General features: G+C 46.5%; 1 protein-coding gene across 1 annotated transcript in view; it reads right to left on the reverse strand.

Moving 5' to 3' along the window:
* micu1 (mitochondrial calcium uptake 1) overlaps positions 1-19,924 on the reverse strand; it is a 152,007-nt gene that overhangs the window by 108,672 nt on the left and 23,411 nt on the right. Inside the window, exon 4 of the mRNA XM_071391369.1 lies at positions 2,001-2,163. Within this exon, the coding sequence (XP_071247470.1) occupies positions 2,001-2,163 (163 nt within the window). The remainder of the gene's footprint in view (positions 1-2,000; positions 2,164-19,924) is intronic.

Here is a 19,924-nt window from a genome sequence, read left to right on the forward strand (position 1 = left end):
GTCAATCAGTAGATCTATCAAACACAGCCAACGTCCCCTTGTAGCCTGAGAGGTCCGAGGCCTGGCCCACCCCCGGGTTTACTTACTCATCGCTAGCTCTACCCTGTCCGGAGTCACCATTTACGCTGCACAGAAGTTAAACACACTTGAATAATGAAACACAGCGTGTAAAAACGTTGAAACTGTTAATTACTGCTCGCAAAACAATGTCCATTACAGGCTACAACACTTTACAATGCAAGAAGATACCGGGATCATACAGCTTTGTAGACCAACTTTGCTACAACTGAAGCGAACATCAACTCACTACCATAGGACATTTTTTAGTGATACTTATGTTAACATAAGCATAAAATAACCATAATGCAAAATATTGCAGTCACCAAAAACTGTATCATTTAATTTAGTTGCCAGCCTCACATCTGTCCCAGTCAAGAGCAAAACTCTCCAACTGACTGTGTTCCCACATATGCTGAGCACTTGTTGGCTGCTTTTCCTTCACTCTGTCATCCAACTCATCCAAAAACATCTCAATTGTGTTGAGGTCGGGTGATTGTGGAGGTCAGGTCATCTGACGCAGCACTCCATCACTCTCCTTCTTGGCCAAATAGCCATTTACACAGCCTGGAGGTGTGTTGGGTCATTGTCCTGTTGAAAAACAAATGACAGTCCCACTAAGCCCAAGGCAGATGGGATGGCGTATCGCTGCAGAATGCTGTGGTAGCCATGCTGGTTAAGTGTGCCTTGAATTCTAAATAAATCACTGACAGTGTCACCAGCAAAGCACCCCCACACCATAACACCTCCCCTTCCATGCTTCACGGTGGGAACCACATGCAGAGATCATCCGTTCACAGTTGAAGTCAGAAAATGATCACATACACCTTAGCCAAATACATTTAAACTCAGGTTTCACAATTCATGACATTCAATTCTAGTAAAAATTCCCTGTCGTAGGTCAGTTAGGATCACCACTTTATTTTAAGAATGTGAAAATGTGAATTATTTGAGCTTTTATTTCTTTCATCACATTCCCAGTGGGTACCTACTCTGCGTCTCACAAAGACACAGCGGTTAGAATCCAAAATAAATTTGGACTCATACGAAATTAACAGATTTCCACCGGTCTAACGTCCATTCCTCGTGTTTCTTGGCCCAAGCAAGTCTCTTCTTTTTATTGGTGTCCTTTATTTTTAGTGGTATCTTTGCAGCAATTCGAACACAAAGGCCCGATTGATGCAGTCTCCTCTGAACAGTTGATGTTGAGATGTGTCTGTTACTTGAACTCTGAAGCATTTATTTGGGCTGCAATGTCTGAGGCAGTTAGCTGCAGCAGAGATAACTCTGGGTCTTCCTTTCCTGTGGCGGTCCTCATGAGAGCCAGTTTCATCATACCGCTTGAGGGTTTTTGCAACTGAACTTGAAGAAACCTTTAAAGTTCATGAAATTTTCCAGATTGACTGACCTTCATGTCTTAAAGTAATGATGGACTGTCGTTTCTCTTTGCTTATTTGAGCTGTTCTTGACAGAATATTTTACCAAATAGGGCTATCTTCTGTACACAACCCCTACCTTGTCACAATACAATTGATTGGCACAAACGCAATAAGGAAAGAAATTCCACAAATAAATTTAAGGCACACCTGTTAATTGAAATGCTTTCCAGGTGACCACCTCATTAAGCTGGTTGAGAGAAAGCCAAGAGTGTGCAAAGCTGTCATCAAGGCAAAGGGTGGCTACTTTGAAGAATCTCAAATATAAACCATGTTTTGATTTGTTTAACACTTTTTGGGGGGTTACTACATGATTCCATATGTGTTATTTCATAGTTTTGATGTCTTCACTATTATTCTACAATGTAGAAAACAGTCAAAATTAAGAAAAACCCTTGAATGAGTAGGTGTCCAACCTTTTGATTGGTACTGTATGTATAATATATATTTTACAATTTTTTTTCTCCCCAATTGAGAGTTAAGATCTTGTCTCAACTTTAGACTTACTCTCTGGCTGTTTCTCGTTGGGGGTGATGGAGCGGACAAAGTCCTGTGGAGTCATGTAGACCTCTGCATCTCCATGCTCACTGATGATCTTCAGCGTGGCGAAGTAACGGAAGATCTTGTCTGGAGTGGAGTAGGCTCTAATCCTATTCTCATACTCCATCACCTGGGGAGGGGAGAGAGAAAGAGAGGGGAGAGAAAGAGAGGGGAGAGAAAGAGAGGGGAGAGGTACTGTCAGTAGGGCGCTATATAAAATTAATTTGAAGATATGTTTCAGCGTGATATATATATATATACATATAGATGTATTTTGGGGTCGTTTATGTCTGCTTGTTCTTATATAGTCCCCTTCGCTCCTTCTGCTGTGACTGCATACCCTTTATAGAAAAGTTTTTGGTCATACGCACATCCTTAAAAACCATAGGTGCTGGGCTAATAGAGAATACTAGTATAGAACAAGAAGGCCCTCACACTGTTAAAAAAAAAGTCCCAATTCAGTGACAACGTTTCTATCTGGATCAGTGTGCGGGCCTTCTTGTTCTATACTGTTCCCATGTACACTCACACCAAGCACCTCCACCTGTCACTCACAACAAAACTACTTCCTCTCTGACAAGCGGTTTCAACTCGCCATTTTCACTTGAGGTTTTGGCCAACAGAATCAATCATATGTACACAAACACATTGAGACATTATTTTACTGTAACAGAAGAGAAGTTAACCTTTTTATTTCCCAACTCTTCAAATTGCGAGCAGAGCAGACACTACTTAAACAGGAGTATGATTCTGGAAAAAATGTTTGCTCAGCTTGTCGCATGCGCCATTGCGGTACCACAAACCACTAGCAACATTTTAGCCAAAGACTGTTATACTAGATGTCTAGTCTGTTTTATAAATGTGCAATAAGCATAAAACAACCCGTTCTCAGTGTGAGAAATAAGGTAAGATACTTGATTTCAACAACTGAAGAAGTGGACAGGCTAGCATACTGTTCAAACAGACAGAAGGGTGTTTATAACAGTTCAACAACTGAAGAAGTGGACAGGCTAGCATACTGTTCAAACAGACAGAAGGGTGTGTTTATAACAGTTCAACAACTGAAGAAGTGGACAGGCTAGCATGCTGTTCAAACAGACAGAAGGGTGTTTATAACAGTTCAACAACTGAAGAAGTGGACAGGCTAGCATGCTGTTCAAACAGACAGAAGGGTGTGTTTATAACAGTTCAACAACTGAAGAAGTGGACAGGCTAGCATACTGTTCAAACAGACAGAAGGGTGTGTTTATAACAGTTCAACAACCGAAGAAGTGGACAGGCTAGCATACTGTTCAAACAGACAGAGGGGTGTGTTCATAACAACTGAAGAAGTGGACAGGCTAGCATACTGTTCAAACAGACAGAAGGGTGTGTTTATAACAGTTCAACAACTGAAGAAGTGGACAGGCTAGCATACTGTTCAAACAGACAGAGGGGTGTGTTCATAACAACTGAAGAAGTGGACAGGCTAGCATACTGTTCAAACAGACAGAAGGGTGTGTTCATAACAGTTCAACAACTGAAGAAGTGGACAGGCTAGCATGCTGTTCAAACAGACAGAAGGGTGTGTTTATAACAGTTCAACAACTGAAGAAGTGGACAGGCTAGAATACTGTTCAAACAGACAGAAGGGTGTGTTTATAACAGTTCAATGTATGTAGTTCTGTCTTTGTTCTTGTCTATTGACGTTCTGTATCATGTCATTATGTTTCATGTTCTGTGTTCTGTGTGGAACCCCAGGAAGAGTAGCTGCTGCTTTTACAACAGCTAAATAGGGATCCTAACAAAATACCAAAACTGTTCTACCTTGTAAGCTAGCAAATAGATCCAAGTTGGCTAAAGTTGAAATATAAAACATTAGCTGGCTACTCACTAGCACGTGGGCTTGAGAGATTGTTGCTGAGCCCCGTGTTAATGTTCTATAATGGCTGCTACCAGAAGTTGGTCATTATTCATGGGATGTGCATTATACTTTGTTCTGGTTACATTTGAAATAAAAAGGAAATTTTTATAAAAACAGACTTGAAAGCCAGATCAGTGATTACTGCAAATACTGTTACCAGCCTTTCATGTGTCATTTTAGTGTGTCCAATCAAAAAATGCATCTTATGACCAATGGGTAAACCAATCTTTTTGGAATTTTTACCCTTATAGAATGGCCAAAATTAAGGTGACTAAATCAATGGAGATTCTGTGTAAAATTCTGTGTAAGATTTAAGGCTACTGGCCACCTGACGGGCTCACTTTCCCATTGAACTGGTCATCTTTCTTCACGAATCGACAGGACAGAAAACAATATAGAGGTAAGATATACAGTGGGGAGAACAAGTATTTGATACACTGCCGATTTTGCAGGTTTTCCTACTTACAAAGCATGTAGAGGTCTGTAATTTTTATCATAGGTACACTTTAACTGTGAGAGACGGAATCTAAAACAAAAATCCAGAAAATCACATTGTATGAGTTTTAAGTAATTAATTTGCATTTTATTGCATGACATAAGTATTTGATCACCTACCAACCAGTAAGAATTCCGGCTCTCACAGACCTGTTAGTTTTTCTTTAAGAAGCCCTCCTGTTCTCCACTCATTACCTGTATTAACTGCAACTGTTTGAACTCGTTACCTGTATAAAAGACACCTGTCCACACACTCAATCAAACAGACTCCAACCTCTCCACAATGGCCAAGACCAGAGAGCTGTGTAAGGACATCAGGGATAAAATTGTAGACCTACACAAGGCTGGGATGGGCTACAGGACAATAGGCAAGCAGCTTGGTGAGAAGGCAACAACTGTTGGTGCAATTATTAGAAAATGGAAGAAGTTCAAGATGACGGTCAATCACCCTCGGTCTGGGGCTCCATGCAAGATCTCACCTCGTGGGGCATCAATGATCATGAGGAAGGTGAGGGATCAGCCCAGAACTACACGGCAGGACCTGGTCAATGACCGGAAGAGAGCTGGGACCACAGTCTCAAAGAAAACCATTAGTAACACACTACGCCGTCATGGATTAAAATCCTGCAGCGCACGCAAGGTCCCCCTGCTCAAGCCAGCGCATGTCCAGGCCCGTCTGAAGTTTGCCAATGACCATCTGGATGATCCAGAGGAGGAATGGGAGAAGGTCATGTGGTCTGATGAGACAAAAATAGAGCTTTTTGGTCTAAACTCCACTCGCCGTGTTTGGAGGAAGAAGAAGGATGAGTACAACCCCAAGAACACCATCCCAACCGTGAAGCATGGAGGTGGAAACATCATTCTTTGGGGATGCTTTTCTGCAAAGGGGACAGGACGACTCTACCGTATTGAGGGGAGGATGGATGGGGCCATGTATCGCGAGATCTTGGCCAACAACCTCCTTCCCTCAGTAAGAGCATTGAAGATGGGTCGTGGCTGGGTCTTCCAGCATGACAACGACCCGAAACAGACAGCCAGGGCAACTAAGGAGTGGCTCCGTAAGAAGCATCTCAAGGTCCTGGAGTGGCCTAGCCAGTCTCCAGACCTGAACCCAATAGAAAATCTTTGGAGGGAGCCGAAAGTCCGTATTGCCCAGCGACAGCCCCGAAACCTGAAGGATCTGGAGAAGGTCTGTATGGAGGAGTGGGCCAAAATCCCTGCTGCAGTGTGTGCAAACCTGGTCAAGAACTACAGGAAACGTATGATCTCTGTAATTGCAAACTAAGGTTTCTGTACCAAATATTAAGTTCTGCTTTTCTGATGTATCAAATACTTATGTCATGCAATAAAATGCAAATTAATTACTTAAAAATCATACAATGTGATTTTCTGGATTTTTGTTTTAGATTCCGACTCTCACAGTAGAAGTGTACCTATGATAAAAATGACAGACCTCTACATGCTTTGTAAGTAGGAAAACCTGCAAAATCGGCAGTGTATCAAATACTTGTTCTCCCCACTGTATATCCATTTTGAGACATGACGTAGTATTTTCATATTTTTAGTATACGGTTTTCATATTAATTAGAAATTCTTGGTTTTCAAAGACGTCTCAGAAAAACACGCACATCACTGTGAAAGGAGCACCGAGTGTATAGCAAGCTTGTAATTATTTACCAAATGTATCATGATTACCTTAACAGAAGGTTGACATTACTGACTGTCTCAAACCCTTGGATATTTGCACGAACCCTAGCCTAAATGATGAATCAGTGATATACAAAATTGTCTTAATTATTTATTTTGTAACTAAATAATCAAATAAATACATGAAAACACACACACACACAATTAGTTCATACATGGGGTATTACATGATACAAAAGGAAAAGTCCCTAGCGGACGAAACCGATATTACGGCTTGGTAGACAAAGGAAAGGGGGTGGGGGACAGCTCAAGAGCGAGAAACTCATAGCTGATAACTACACTCACAGAAATTGCTAATACTTTACATGAATGACCGCTCATTCGAAAATAAAATTGCAATTTACATATTTACGAGTGCACGTCTTGTTGTCTCTCTCTGTGGTCGTCGGTCCGTCTGCTGGAGAGTCGACAGAAAAGTTGCGTTCCTAGTGGATACATCAGGCGTACCCATGGTTCTCGCATAGAATAGATGTTTCGGCGGTTGTCGGTATTCTTGTACTAGACTTACGTAATTTCCAGCTGCAGACTAGTAATTCTATGTCCAGGATTTGCTCTTATTCTGTAGTGATCGATAGTCTCAGAGTTTAACCATTTCCAGCCGTGTAGCCAATGCTACACGCTGTATGGTCTCCGTGGCCTATAGAGTTGTAGTTCTTTACCATTTCACATGTAGCTACCGCTTCATATTTTCTGGTCTCAGAAATTCAACCATTAGCAACCTTAGCTTACACCGTGGTTTGCGTGGTCTTGAACTGTGGCCATTCCAACGTGGGGACTCCGTCCCGGCGTTCTCTGACTTCACGTACATTTTGTAGGAAGTGGGGTTTACACTCTGTGGAAAAAGGGGCGATGATGTGATGTCTGGCCTCACGGGGGCGTGGCCAATGACTAGTTAAACTTTATATGAAAATCCATACTCTCATTTAGAAGGCTAACATCACATTACATCGTTTGACAAATAGTTTCATATTTACTCATTCATTTTATCCAACATCTAGATGTGAATCTGATAATTGGGAAGTGTACACAAACAGAGATCCAGTAATTGTGTTTCATGAGGTCACTAAATGAAACTTTGACAGGATTGTTCCTTAAAAATATACTCACTGACCATTCCCACATTCTCAAAGTTGTGTAATTATTCAAACTTTTGATTGTCCAATTGTGTCTGTGTTCAACAGTTTACATTCCAGTCTGGAACACTAGAGAACAGAGGCAGCGTATTTTACGACCACCATAAAACAGCCGACTTCCTGCTCTCCCCCTCTACGAGAGAGAGAGCATGCTGTAGAGCGGACCCACTGTAACCTGATCCTTCAGATCGTCACAGGAGAGTTATGACAGAAGACAGCCCTATTTGGTAAAAGACCAAGTCCATATTATGGCAAGAACAGCACAAATAAGCAAAGAGAAAACGACAGTCCATCATTACTTCAAGACATGAAGGTCAGTCAATCCGGAAAATTTAAGAACTTTGAAAGTTTCTTCAAGTGCAGACGCAAAAACCCTCAAGCGCTATAATGAAACTGGCTCTCATGAGGACCGCCACAGGAAAGGAAGACCCAGAGTTACCTCTGCTGCAATGGATAAGTTCATTAGAGTTACATACACCTCAGATTGCAGGCCAAATAAAACACTTAACCAGCATGGCTACCACAGAATTCTGCAGTGATAAGCCATCCCATCTGGTTTGCGCTTAGTGGGACTATCATTTGTTTTTCAACAAGACAATGACCCAACACACCTCCAGGCTGTGTTAGGGCTATTTGACCAAGAAGGAGAGAGATGGAGTGCTGCATCAGATGACCTGGCCTCCACAATCACCCGACCTCAACCCAATTGAGATGGTTTGGGATGAGTTGGACCGCAGAGTGAAGGAAAAGCAGCCAGCATGTGCTCAGCATATGTTGGAACTCCTTCAAGACTGTTGGAAAAGCATTCCAGGTGAAGCTGGTTGACAGAATGCCAAGAATGTGCTAAGCTGTCAAGGCAAAGGTTGGCTACTTTGAAGAATCTCAAATATATTTGGATGTTTAAACACTTTTTGTGTTTTTTCATAGTTATGATGTCTTCACTATTATTCTACAACGTAGACAATATTAAAAATGAAGGAAAACCATTGAACAAGTAGCTGTGTCCAAACTTTTGACTGGTACTGTAGATCTGTAATTCATTAGACACTAACACATCGGTGCCTCCGGATGGAAATATGCAGATTTCCAGTTGGTAAAAATACATTAACTTCATTAAAACGAGAGTTCAGTTCATGTAACAGGGATGACTAAAATGAGGGACAGGTGTTTATTTTTTTTTTAATAAAATGAAACATTAAGGCTAAGTATCAAACACATGAAAAGGCACACCATCAACAAAAAAGAAAATCTTCACTATTTGTCAGATACAAACAGGTGTAGACCTGGTAGACCCGAATACAAACAGTAGACCTTACTGTGAAACGCTTAGTTACAACTGGTACTTTATATTTACAAAATAAAAACACCATTCCAATGGCCTGTTGAGTAAATATGAGCTGAAAAAGATTCCAGAATCTTCTGCTAAAACTACTAGAGCCTATACTCTTAACTGGCGCGTTTCAAAACGGTCCTTTTGTGAGGCGCAGCGGGGGACTAGTTGTGTATCATGGAGAGCGGTGGATAAACCAGGAGGATCTTCATCGATTAAACCTCTAGTTGGGGAACATTTTGTCTTCCCAGTCGATTACAACAGCGATGGGCATAGAGGGTATGTTGCCACTGCTCAACCAGAATAGCCTGTGCAGCTGCCAACACCTCAAATATGTAGACACATTTACACCGACATCACCCCAGGATACCAGAGCAAGACGGAAACGCAAAGAAACACCACAACGTGGTTTCCCCTCTGCATCCAAGCAGACGGCAGCTGATTCTGACCGGGGCAAAGAAACATGGTCTCCCCTCTGCATCCAAGCAGACGGCAGCTGATTCTGACCGGGGCAAAGAAACATGGTCTCCCCTCTGCATCCAAGCAGACGGCAGCTGATTCTGACCGGGGCAAAGAAACATGGTCTCCCCTCTGCATCCAAGCAGACGGCAGCTGATTCTGACCGGGGCAAAGAAACATGGTCTCCCCTCTGCATCCAAGCAGACGGCAGCTGATTCTGACCGGGGCAAAGAAACATGGTCTCCCTCTGCATCCAAGCATACGGCAGCTGATTCTGACCGGGGCAAAGAAACATGGTCTCCCCTCTGCATCCAAGCAGACGGCAGCTGATTCTGACCGGGGCAAAGAAACATGGTCTCCCCTCTGCATCCAAGCAGATGGCAGCTGATTCTGACCGGGGCAAAGAAACATGGTCTCCCTCTGCATCCAAGCATACGGCAGCTGATTCTGACCGGGGCAAAGAAACATGGTCTCCCCTCTGCATCCAAGCAGACGGCAGCTGATTCTGACCGGGGCAAAGAAACATGGTCTCCCTCTGCATCCAAGCATACGGCAGCTGATTCTGACCGGGGCAAAGAAACATGGTCTCCCCTCTGCATCCAAGCAGACGGCAGCTGATTCTGACCGGGGCAAAGAAACATGGTCTCCCTCTGCATCCAAGCAGACGGCAGCTGATTCTGACCGGGGCAAAGAAACATGGTCTCCCCTCTGCATCCAAGCAGACGGCAGCTGATTCTGACCGGGGCAAAGAAACAACAAGAGCGATAGGTAGGCTAAGTTTATATATTTTTTTACATTCTTTGGTTTATAGCGGACGTGTGTCCATTCTCGGTGGTTGAGAATGAGGGGTTTCAGCACCTCGTGAAAGAGCTCGAGACACGTTACGAACGTCCATCTTGCACCGATTTCAGCAAACAGGTAGTACCCGCTCTACAGCCAAAGCCGAAGTTTAAATAATTGTCCAATGCACCCTGCATTGGACAATTACTTAACAGTGACAGCCCATCACATTAGCCGATCTGCGTTTCTCAACAAGTTCAAATCACATGAAAGCATCTAAATGGTAAATTCCTACCTCCCACATGGTTGCAAACGCAGCATCAGAGGAGAAACTTGAGGCTCAACATAACAATCCTGTCACAACAGACAATGCAAAGAACATTGTGAATGGCATTTAAATTTTCCTGCTGTACCGAAACCGTGACCCCAAAACCGCAACACGTATCGAACCGTGGGTTTGGTGAAGCGCTACACCCCAAATGAATAATTAACAGTAATTTTCATCAAGGACTTATAGGTTTCTATCTTACCAAGGCACAGACATCTTGGGTTGCAAAATTTAAATTTAAAAAAAATCCCTGGTTTACCAGGAATCCTGGACATAGTTTCCATATTTCCGTGAATCTTACAACTGGGATGTCTGGGAAAACCTGGGAATGTTACGGGAATTTTGCAATCCTAAGCCAGCCAGCCTGCCACACACACAACCAGTTAACCTGGCAGCAGCCATTCCTATTGGCCAGAGAAGGAGAAGCAGAACGCTCTACTTCCTGTTTTAGACATGGCTGCTTCTAAGAGATTATCCTTTTCAGCCAAGATAATCAGTTATATGTCATTTCCTGACTTCTATATTGGTTATAAGTCATACATACTTACAGTTCCACAGCATATTAAACAATCAAATTTGCACAGACACAGACTAAATTGATAGTAACTTTGCAATCATTGGCTTTTGTTCGATGTACATTTTGAAGTGAAAAATCTGAGTCTCAGCATCATTCTGCCCTTCTCCAAGACTCCCAACAAACAAAAAGTATTTCAGGTCACAGTACTGATCAGAGACCACCAGACAGACTGGTCCATTCAGGTCACAGTACTGATCAGAGACCACCAGACAGACTGGTCCATTCAGGTCACAGTACTGATCAGAGACCACCAGACAGACTGGTCCATTCAGGTCACAGTACTGATCGGAGACCACCAGACAGACTGGTCCATTCAGGTCACAGTACTGATCAGAGACCACCAGACAGACTGGTCCATTCAGGTCACAGTACTGATCAGAAACCACCAGACAGACTGGTCCATTCAGGTCACAGTACTGATCAGAAACCACCAGACAGACTGGTCCATTCAGGTCACAGTACTGATCAGAAACCACCAGACAGACTGGTCCATTCAGGTCACAGTACTGATCAGAAACCACCAGACAGACTGGTCCATTCAGGTCACAGTACTGATCAGAGACCATCAGACAGACTGGTCCATTCAGGTCACAGTACTGATCAGAGACCACCAGACAGACTGGTCCATTCAGGTCACAGTACTGATCAGAGACCACCAGACAGACTGGTCCATTCAGGTCACAGTACTGATCAGAAACCACCAGACAGACTGGTCCATTCAGGTCACAGTACTGATCAGAGACCATCAGACAGACTGGTCCATTCAGGTCACAGTACTGATCAGAGACCACCAGACAGACTGGTCCATTCAGGTCACAGTACTGATCAGAGACCATCAGACAGACTGGTCCATTCAGGTCACAGTACTGATCAGAGACCACCAGACAGACTGGTCCATTAAATCTAGTCTTCCACTGGGGAGTGATGCAGCCATGAATGCAACTCAATCCTATCAGGGACAGACAGACACGGGAAGGATCTCTCTCTCTCACGCCCACCCACAAGACGATCAACATCAGATATTAAGACTACTGTATTCATCCACACAGAGCTGACAGCTCCCAGATTGCATTGCGTTTAGCTGCCTCAAGGATCATTCTGCTTCTCGTTTCCCTCGTTCGCCCTCCCTCGTTCGCCCTCCCTCGTTTGCTCACCTGACAGTCAGATTTCTATCTACTACATCATGTTTTGTGTTGAGAAGTGGTGCCCACGTTGGAACCATTCCTCCCCAATAGGGGATATTATGTTGATTAACAGCCATCGCCGATGGTAACGACATCGTGATGTACAGACGACGGTGTAGCCCATTTTAACTTGACTGGCGCCGCACGTTAAACATTCTTGTCAAACAGCACACAAGTGACATTGGATTTGTAATTTGCCTATTCCTATAGCCTATTTCCATAAATACACTGATCAAATCAAAGTTTGTCACGTGCACCGAATACAACAGGTGTAGACCTGACAGTGAAATGCTTACTTAAAGGCTCTAACCAATAGTGCAAAAAAAAGTATTAGGTGAACAATAGGTAAGTAAAGAAATAAAACAGTAAAAATACAGTGAAAAATAACAGTAGCGAGGCTATGTACAGTAGAGAGGCTACGTACAGTAGAGAGGCTACGTACAGTAGAGAGGCTACGTACAGACACCGGTTAGTCAGGCTGATTGAGGTAATATGTACATATAGATATGACCAAAAGTATGTAGACACCCCTTCAAATTTGTGGATTTGGCTATTTCAGCCACAACCGTTGCCGACAGGTGTATAAAATTGAGGGCACATCCATGCAATCTCCATAGACAAACATTGGTAGTAGAATGGCCTTACTGAAGAGCTCAGTGACTTTCAACATGGCACCGTCATGGGATTCCACCTTTCCAACAAGTCAGTTCGTCAAATTTCTGCATGGAAGAACTTGACTGGCCTACATCGAGCCCTGACTTGAACCCCATTGAACACCTTTGGGTTGAATTGGAACGCTGACAGCCAGGCCTAATCGCCTAACATAAGTCCCCGACCTCACTAATGCTCTTGTGGATGAATGGAAGAAAGTCCCCGCAGCAATGTTCCAACATCTAGTGGACAGCCTTCCCAGAAGAGTGGAGGCTGTTATAGCAGCAGAGGGACCAACTCCATATTAATGCCCATGATTTTGGAATGAGAAGTTCGACTAGCAAGTGTCCACATACTTTTGGCATGTTATACAGTCTACAGAAGGCAAGACAGGGATGTATGTAAAAACAGTAGTATATATATATATTCCCTTCTCTCTCCATTCGATAGGCTATGAATATGACTGAAGGCTACGCTTCATGGTTTTATGGATGGCTTTCTCCTGATGCAATATCCTGTTTCACAGAGTGGTGGCTGAACAAGGACATGGTAAATATAAACGTAGCTGTTTTTCCTTGGGGAAGCTCTGAGGGGTGTGTGTCTCTTTGTTAACATCAGCTGCTGCGCAATCTCTATTATTCAGGAAGTCTGGAGGTTCTGCTCACCTGAGAACACCTCATGATAAGCTGTAGACCATACTATTGACCAAGACAGTTTATCATCATCTAGATGTTTCTGTAGCTGTCTATTTACCACCAAACAGATGCTGGTACTAAGACCACACTCAACCAACTGCATAAGACCATAAACAAAACACGAAAATACTCACCAAAAAGGTGGAGCTCCTAGTGGTCGGTGATTTTAATGCAGGAAAACTGAAATTCGTCTTTCCACATTTCTACCAGTATGTCACCTACACATAACCTTACACCACCTTTACTCTACACACAGAGATGCATACAAAACTCCCTCAACCTCCATTTGGCAAATCTGACCATAGCTCTATCCTCCTGATTGTAAGCAACAATCAAAAACTCAAAACAGGAAGTACCAGTGACGCACTCAATACGAAAGTGGTCAGATGACACAGATGCTAAGCTACAGGTCTGTTTGCTAGCACAGACTGGAATATGTTCCGGGATTCATCCGATGGCATTGAGGAGTACACCACATCAGTCACCAGCTTCATAAAAAAAGGGCATCGATGACATTGTCCCCACAGTGACTGTACGTACATTTCCCAACCAGAAGCCATGGATTACAGGCAAAAAAAGGGCATCGATGACATTGTCCCCACAGTGACTGTACGTACATTTCCCAACCAGAAGCCATGGATTACAGGCAACATCTGTACTGAGCTAAAGGGAAGAGCTGCAGCTTTCAAGGAGCGGGACGCTAATAAGAAATCCCACTAGGCGCTCAGACGAACCATCAAACAAGCATTCAAAACGTTGGGGTGTAATGGAGCAGGGCGAGACCTTCAAGCTCAACGTTGTCCACATCCCTAAAAGGTCCTATCATGGTCCAAGCACACCAAGACAGTCGTGAAGTGGGCATGACAACGCTTCTTCCCCCTCAGGAGACTGAAAAGATTTGGGATAGGCCCTCAGATCCTCAAAAGGTTCTACAGTTGCACCATCGAGAGCATCTGGCTACATCACAGCTTGGTATGGCAACTGCTTTGCATCTGACCGCAAGGCGCTACAGAGGGTAGTGCGTACGGCCCAGTACATCACTGGGGCCAAGCTTCCTGACATCCAGGACCTCTATACCAGGCGGTGTCAGAGGAAGGCCCTAAAAATAGTTAAAGACCCCAGCCACCCCAGTATTATTTGCACTGACTCTTGCACACTCACTGGACTCTACCCACACACACACATCCTTACACTTCAACACACACACAAAACACACGTGCATAGATGCCGCATAGATGCCACACACACACACACACACACTCTCACATACGTTGCTGCTACTCTGTTTATTATCTATCCTGATTTACTAGTCACTTTACCCCTACCTACAGTACATATTACCTCAACTACCTGGTACGCCAGCACATTGACTCAATACCAGTACCTCTTGTATATAGCCTTGTTATTGTTATTTTATTGTTTTACTATCTGTTTTTGCTCATTTCTCTTACTTTTTAACTCTGCATTGTTGTGAAAGGGCTCGTAAGTATGCATTTCTCTGTAAAGTCTACACCTGTTGTATTCGGCACATGTGACAAATAACATTTTAATTTTATTTAGCCAGGGGACTAATAATGACAGAGTACAAACGACCAGTTCAATCAAGTTTAAGAAATGATCCATGTAGGCTGGGAAAATCCCTCCACTTGAGGTTGAAAACCAGGTGCCCAATCACCTCCTTCCTCCGAAAACCAGGTGCCCAATCACCTCCTTCCTCCGAAAACCAGGTGCCCAATCACCTCCTCCCTCCGAAAACCAGGTGCCCAATCACCTCCTCCCTCCGAAAACCAGGTGCCCAATCACCTCCTCCCTCCGAAAACCAGGTGCCCAATCACCTCCTCCCTCCGAAAACCAGGTGCCCAATCACCTCCTCCCTCCGAAAACCAGGTGCCCAATCACCTCCTCCCTCCGAAAACCAGGTGCCCAATCACCTCCTCCCTCTGAAAACCAGATGTCCAATCACCTCCTTCCTCTGAAAACCAGATGTCCAATCACTTATAACTTACTACGCTAAGACAGCCCGTTGCTCAGACAGTCACTGCTCCATCACAGATACGTTCTGCTCCTCCAACAGAAATGAACAAAATAAAAGACTAGCCTCTCTCTGCCCTTTCAACAAAATATTTCTTCATGATTCCTCCAGTTGTATTTGACTTGGTGCCAACTGTCGTTGTAGCGAAGAGAAGAAGCAGCAGCATTCTGGGAGGTGGACAATAGGAGGCGATAGCATCGTATATCACCATGTTTTATGGGTACTCGATAGAACAAAAAGGTTGACATAGCCCAACACTATGCCCCCAACTCTCTCTTTGCCACGCCCGTGTGTCATGTTTTGTGCTGTGAAGTGGTGCACATTGTTAGCTCTATAGACGCACACCTCTCCTCTCTGTTCCCGGTGACAATACTGGTGTACTGTGGAGCTGAAGGAACCATCCAGTCTAATTTAGTTGAGCTGGCATATAATCAAAGACCCTCTTCACTCTGTGTTCTTCCTCTCTTTTATCTAACCCAACCTTGTTAACCTGAAAAGCTGTGAAAATGTAAATGGATGGATGTCCTGATATGTTTATGAGTGGAGATGTGCGTGTTGGGGGGGGGGGGGGGTCTGGACGCTGACTCACCACTGGATGAACTGTGCTTTTTAAAAGTACTCAAACACGTTGTTCCAGAAACTCCATCAAATTAAATAACGTGTGTGTTTGTTAAATGGGGTTTGGCTGGACAAAGAGAGATGGACACACTCACACACCACACACAGAGTGAGACGAGTGACGAGGAGAGTGGAGAGACGAGTGGAGAGACGAGTGGAGAGTGGAGAGACGAGTGGAGAGACGAGGAGAGTGGAGAGACGAGTGGAGAGACGAGTGACGAGGAGAGAGACGAGTGGAGAGTGGAGAGACGAGTGGAGAGACGAGGAGAGTGGAGAGACGAGTGGAGAGACGAGACGAGGAGAGTGGAGAGACGAGAGACGAGGAGAGACGAGGAGAGGAGAGACGAGAGACGAGGAGAGACGAGTGGAGAGACGAGAGACGAGGAGAGACGAGTGGAGAGACGAGTGACGAAGAGAGTGGAGAGACGAGAGACGAGGAGAGACGAGTGACGAAGAGAGTGGAGAGACGAGGAGAGTGGAGAGACGAGTGACGAGGAGAGAGGGACGAGAGAGACGAGGGAGAGGAGAGAGAGACGAGGGAGAGGAGAGAGAGACAAGTGACGAGGAGAGAGAGACGAGTGACGAGGAGAGAGAGACGAGTGACGAGGAGAGAGAGACGAGTGACGAGGAGAGAGAGACGAGTGACGAGGAGAGAGAGACGAGTGACGAGGAGAGAGAGACGAGTGACGAGGAGAGAGAGACGAGTGACGAGGAGAGAGAGACGAGTGACGAGGAGAGAGAGACGAGTGACGAGGAGAGAGACGAGTGACGAGGAGAGGAGAGAGACGAGTGACGAGGAGAGGAGAGAGACGAGTGACGAGGAGAGGAGACGAGTGACAAGGAGAGGAGAGAGACGAGGAGAGGAGAGAGACGAGGAGAGGAGAGAGACGAGGAGAGGAGAGAGACGAGGAGAGGAGAGGAGAGAGACGAGTGACGAGGAGAGGAGAGAGACGAGTGACGAGGAGAGAGACGAGGAGAGGAGAGAGACGAGTGACGAGGAGAGAGACGAGTGACGAGGAGAGGAGAGAGACGAGTGACGAGGAGAGAGACGAGTGACGAGGAGAGGAGAGAGACGAGTGACGAGGAGAGAGACGAGTGACGAGGAGAGAGACGAGTGACGAGGAGAGAGACGAGTGACGAGGAGAGGAGAGAGACGAGTGACGAGGAGAGGAGAGAGACGAGTGACGAGGAGAGGAGAGAGACGAGTGACGAGGAGAGGAGAGAGACGAGGAGAGAGACGAGTGACGAGGAGAGGAGAGAGACGAGGAGAGACGAGTGGAGAGACGAGAGACGAGGAGAGACGAGTGGAGAGACGAGGAGAGACGAGTGGAGAGACGAGTGGAGAGACGAGAAACGAGGAGAGACGAGTGGAGAGACGAGTGACGAAGAGAGTGGAGAGACGAGGAGAGTGGAGAGAGGGACGAGAGAGACGAGGGAGAGGAGAGAGAGACGAGGGAGAGGAGAGAGAGACGAGGGAGAGGAGAGAGAGACGAGGGAGAGGAGAGAGAGACGAGGGAGAGGAGAGAGAGACGAGTGACGAGGAGAGAGAGACGAGTGACGAGGAGAGAGAGACGAGTGACGAGGAGAGAGAGACGAGGACGAGGAGAGAGAGACGAGTGACGAGGAGAGAGAGACGAGTGACGAGGAGAGAGAGACGAGTGACGAGGAGAGGAGAGAGACGAGTGACGAGGAGAGGAGAGAGACGAGTGACGAGGAGAGGAGAGAGACGAGTGACGAGGAGAGGAGAGAGACGAGGAGAGAGACGAGTGACGAGGAGAGAGACGAGTGACGAGGAGAGGAGAGAGACGAGTGACGAGGAGAGGAGAGAGACGAGGAGAGGAGAGAGACGAGTGACGAGGAGAGAGACGAGGAGAGGAGAGAGACGAGTGACGAGGAGAGGAGAGAGACGAGTGACGAGGAGAGGAGAGAGACGAGTGACGAGGAGAGGAGAGAGACGAGGAGAGGAGAGAGACGAGTGACGAGGAGAGGAGAGAGACGAGTGACGAGGAGAGGAGAGAGACGAGTGACGAGGAGAGGAGAGAGACGAGGAGAGGAGAGAGACGAGGAGAGGAGAGAGACGAGTGACGAGGAGAGGAGAGAGACGAGGAGAGAGACGAGGAGAGAGACGAGGAGAGGAGAGAGACGAGTGACGAGGAGAGGAGAGAGACGAGGAGAGAGACGAGGAGAGGAGAGAGACGAGTGACGAGGAGAGGAGAGAGACGAGGAGAGGAGAGAGACGAGTGACGAGGAGAGGAGAGAGACGAGTGACGAGGAGAGGAGAGAGACGAGTGACGAGGAGAGGAGAGAGACGAGTGACGAGGAGAGAGACGAGGAGAGAGACGAGGAGAGAGACGAGTGACGAGGAGAGGAGAGAGACGAGGAGAGGAGAGAGACGAGAGACGAGTGGAGAGACGAGTGACGAAGAGAGTGGAGAGAGGGACGAGAGAGACGAGGGAGAGACGAGGGAGAGGAGAGAGAGACGAGGGAGAGGAGAGAGAGACGAGTGACGAGGAGAGAGAGACGAGTGACGAGGAGAGAGAGACGAGTGACGAGGAGAGAGAGACGAGGACGAGGAGAGAGAGACGAGTGACGAGGAGAGAGAGACGAGTGACGAGGAGAGAGAGACGAGTGACGAGGAGAGAGAGACGAGTGACGAGGAGAGAGAGACGAGTGACGAGGAGAGGAGAGAGACGAGTGACGAGGAGAGGAGAGACGAGTGACGAGGAGAGGAGAGAGGCGAGTGACGAGGAGAGAGGAGAGAGACGAGTGACGAGGAGAGGAGAGAGACGAGTGACGAGGAGAGGAGAGAGACGAGGAGAGGAGAGAGACGAGTGACGAGGAGAGAGACGAGGAGAGGAGAGAGACGAGTGACGAGGAGAGGAGAGAGACGAGTGACGAGGAGAGGAGAGGAGAGAGACGAGGAGAGGAGAGGAGAGAGACGAGGAGAGGAGAGAGACGAGTGACGAGGAGAGGAGAGAGACGAGTGACGAGGAGAGGAGAGAGACGAGGAGAGGAGAGAGACGAGTGACGAGGAGAGGAGAGAGACGAGGAGAGAGACGAGGAGAGGAGAGAGACGAGTGACGAGGAGAGGAGAGAGACGAGGAGAGAGACGAGGAGAGGAGAGAGACGAGTGACGAGGAGAGGAGAGAGACGAGGAGAGAGACGAGTGACGAGGAGAGGAGAGAGACGAGTGACGAGGAGAGGAGAGGAGAGAGACGAGTGACGAGGAGAGAGACGAGTGACGAGGAGAGAGACGAGGAGAGAGACGAGGAGAGAGACGAGGAGAGAGACGAGGAGAGAGACGAGGAGAGAGACGAGTGACGAGTGACGAGGAGAGAGACGAGTGACGAGGAGAGAGACGAGTGACGAGGAGAGAGACGAGTGACGAGGAGAGAGACGAGTGACGAGGAGAGAGACGAGTGACGAGGAGAGAGACGAGTGACGAGGAGAGAGACAAGTGACGAGGAGAGAGACGAGTGACGAGGAGAGAGACGAGTGACGAGGAGAGGAGAGGAGAGAGACGAGGAGAGGAGAGAGACGAGTGACGAGGAGAGGAGAGAGACGAGTGAGAGGAGAGAGACGAGGAGAGGAGAGAGACGAGTGACGAGGAGAGGAGAGAGACGAGGAGAGAGACGAGGAGAGGAGAGAGACGAGTGACGAGGAGAGGAGAGAGACGAGGAGAGAGACGAGGAGAGGAGAGAGACGAGGAGAGAGACGAGGAGACGAGTGACGAGGAGAGGAGAGAGACGAGTGACGAGGAGAGGAGAGAGACGAGTGACGAGGAGAGGAGAGAGACGAGTGACGAGGAGAGAGACGAGTGACGAGGAGAGAGACGAGTGACGAGGAGAGAGACGAGTGACGAGGAGAGAGACGAGTGACGAGGAGAGAGACGAGTGACGAGGAGAGAGACGAGTGACGAGGAGAGAGACGAGTGACGAGGAGAGAGACGAGTGACGAGGAGAGAGACAAGTGACGAGGAGAGAGACAAGTGACGAGGAG

The sequence above is a fragment of the Salvelinus alpinus genome, chromosome 3 (assembly GCF_045679555.1).
Source record: "Salvelinus alpinus chromosome 3, SLU_Salpinus.1, whole genome shotgun sequence".
NCBI lineage: Eukaryota > Metazoa > Chordata > Actinopteri > Salmoniformes > Salmonidae > Salvelinus > Salvelinus alpinus.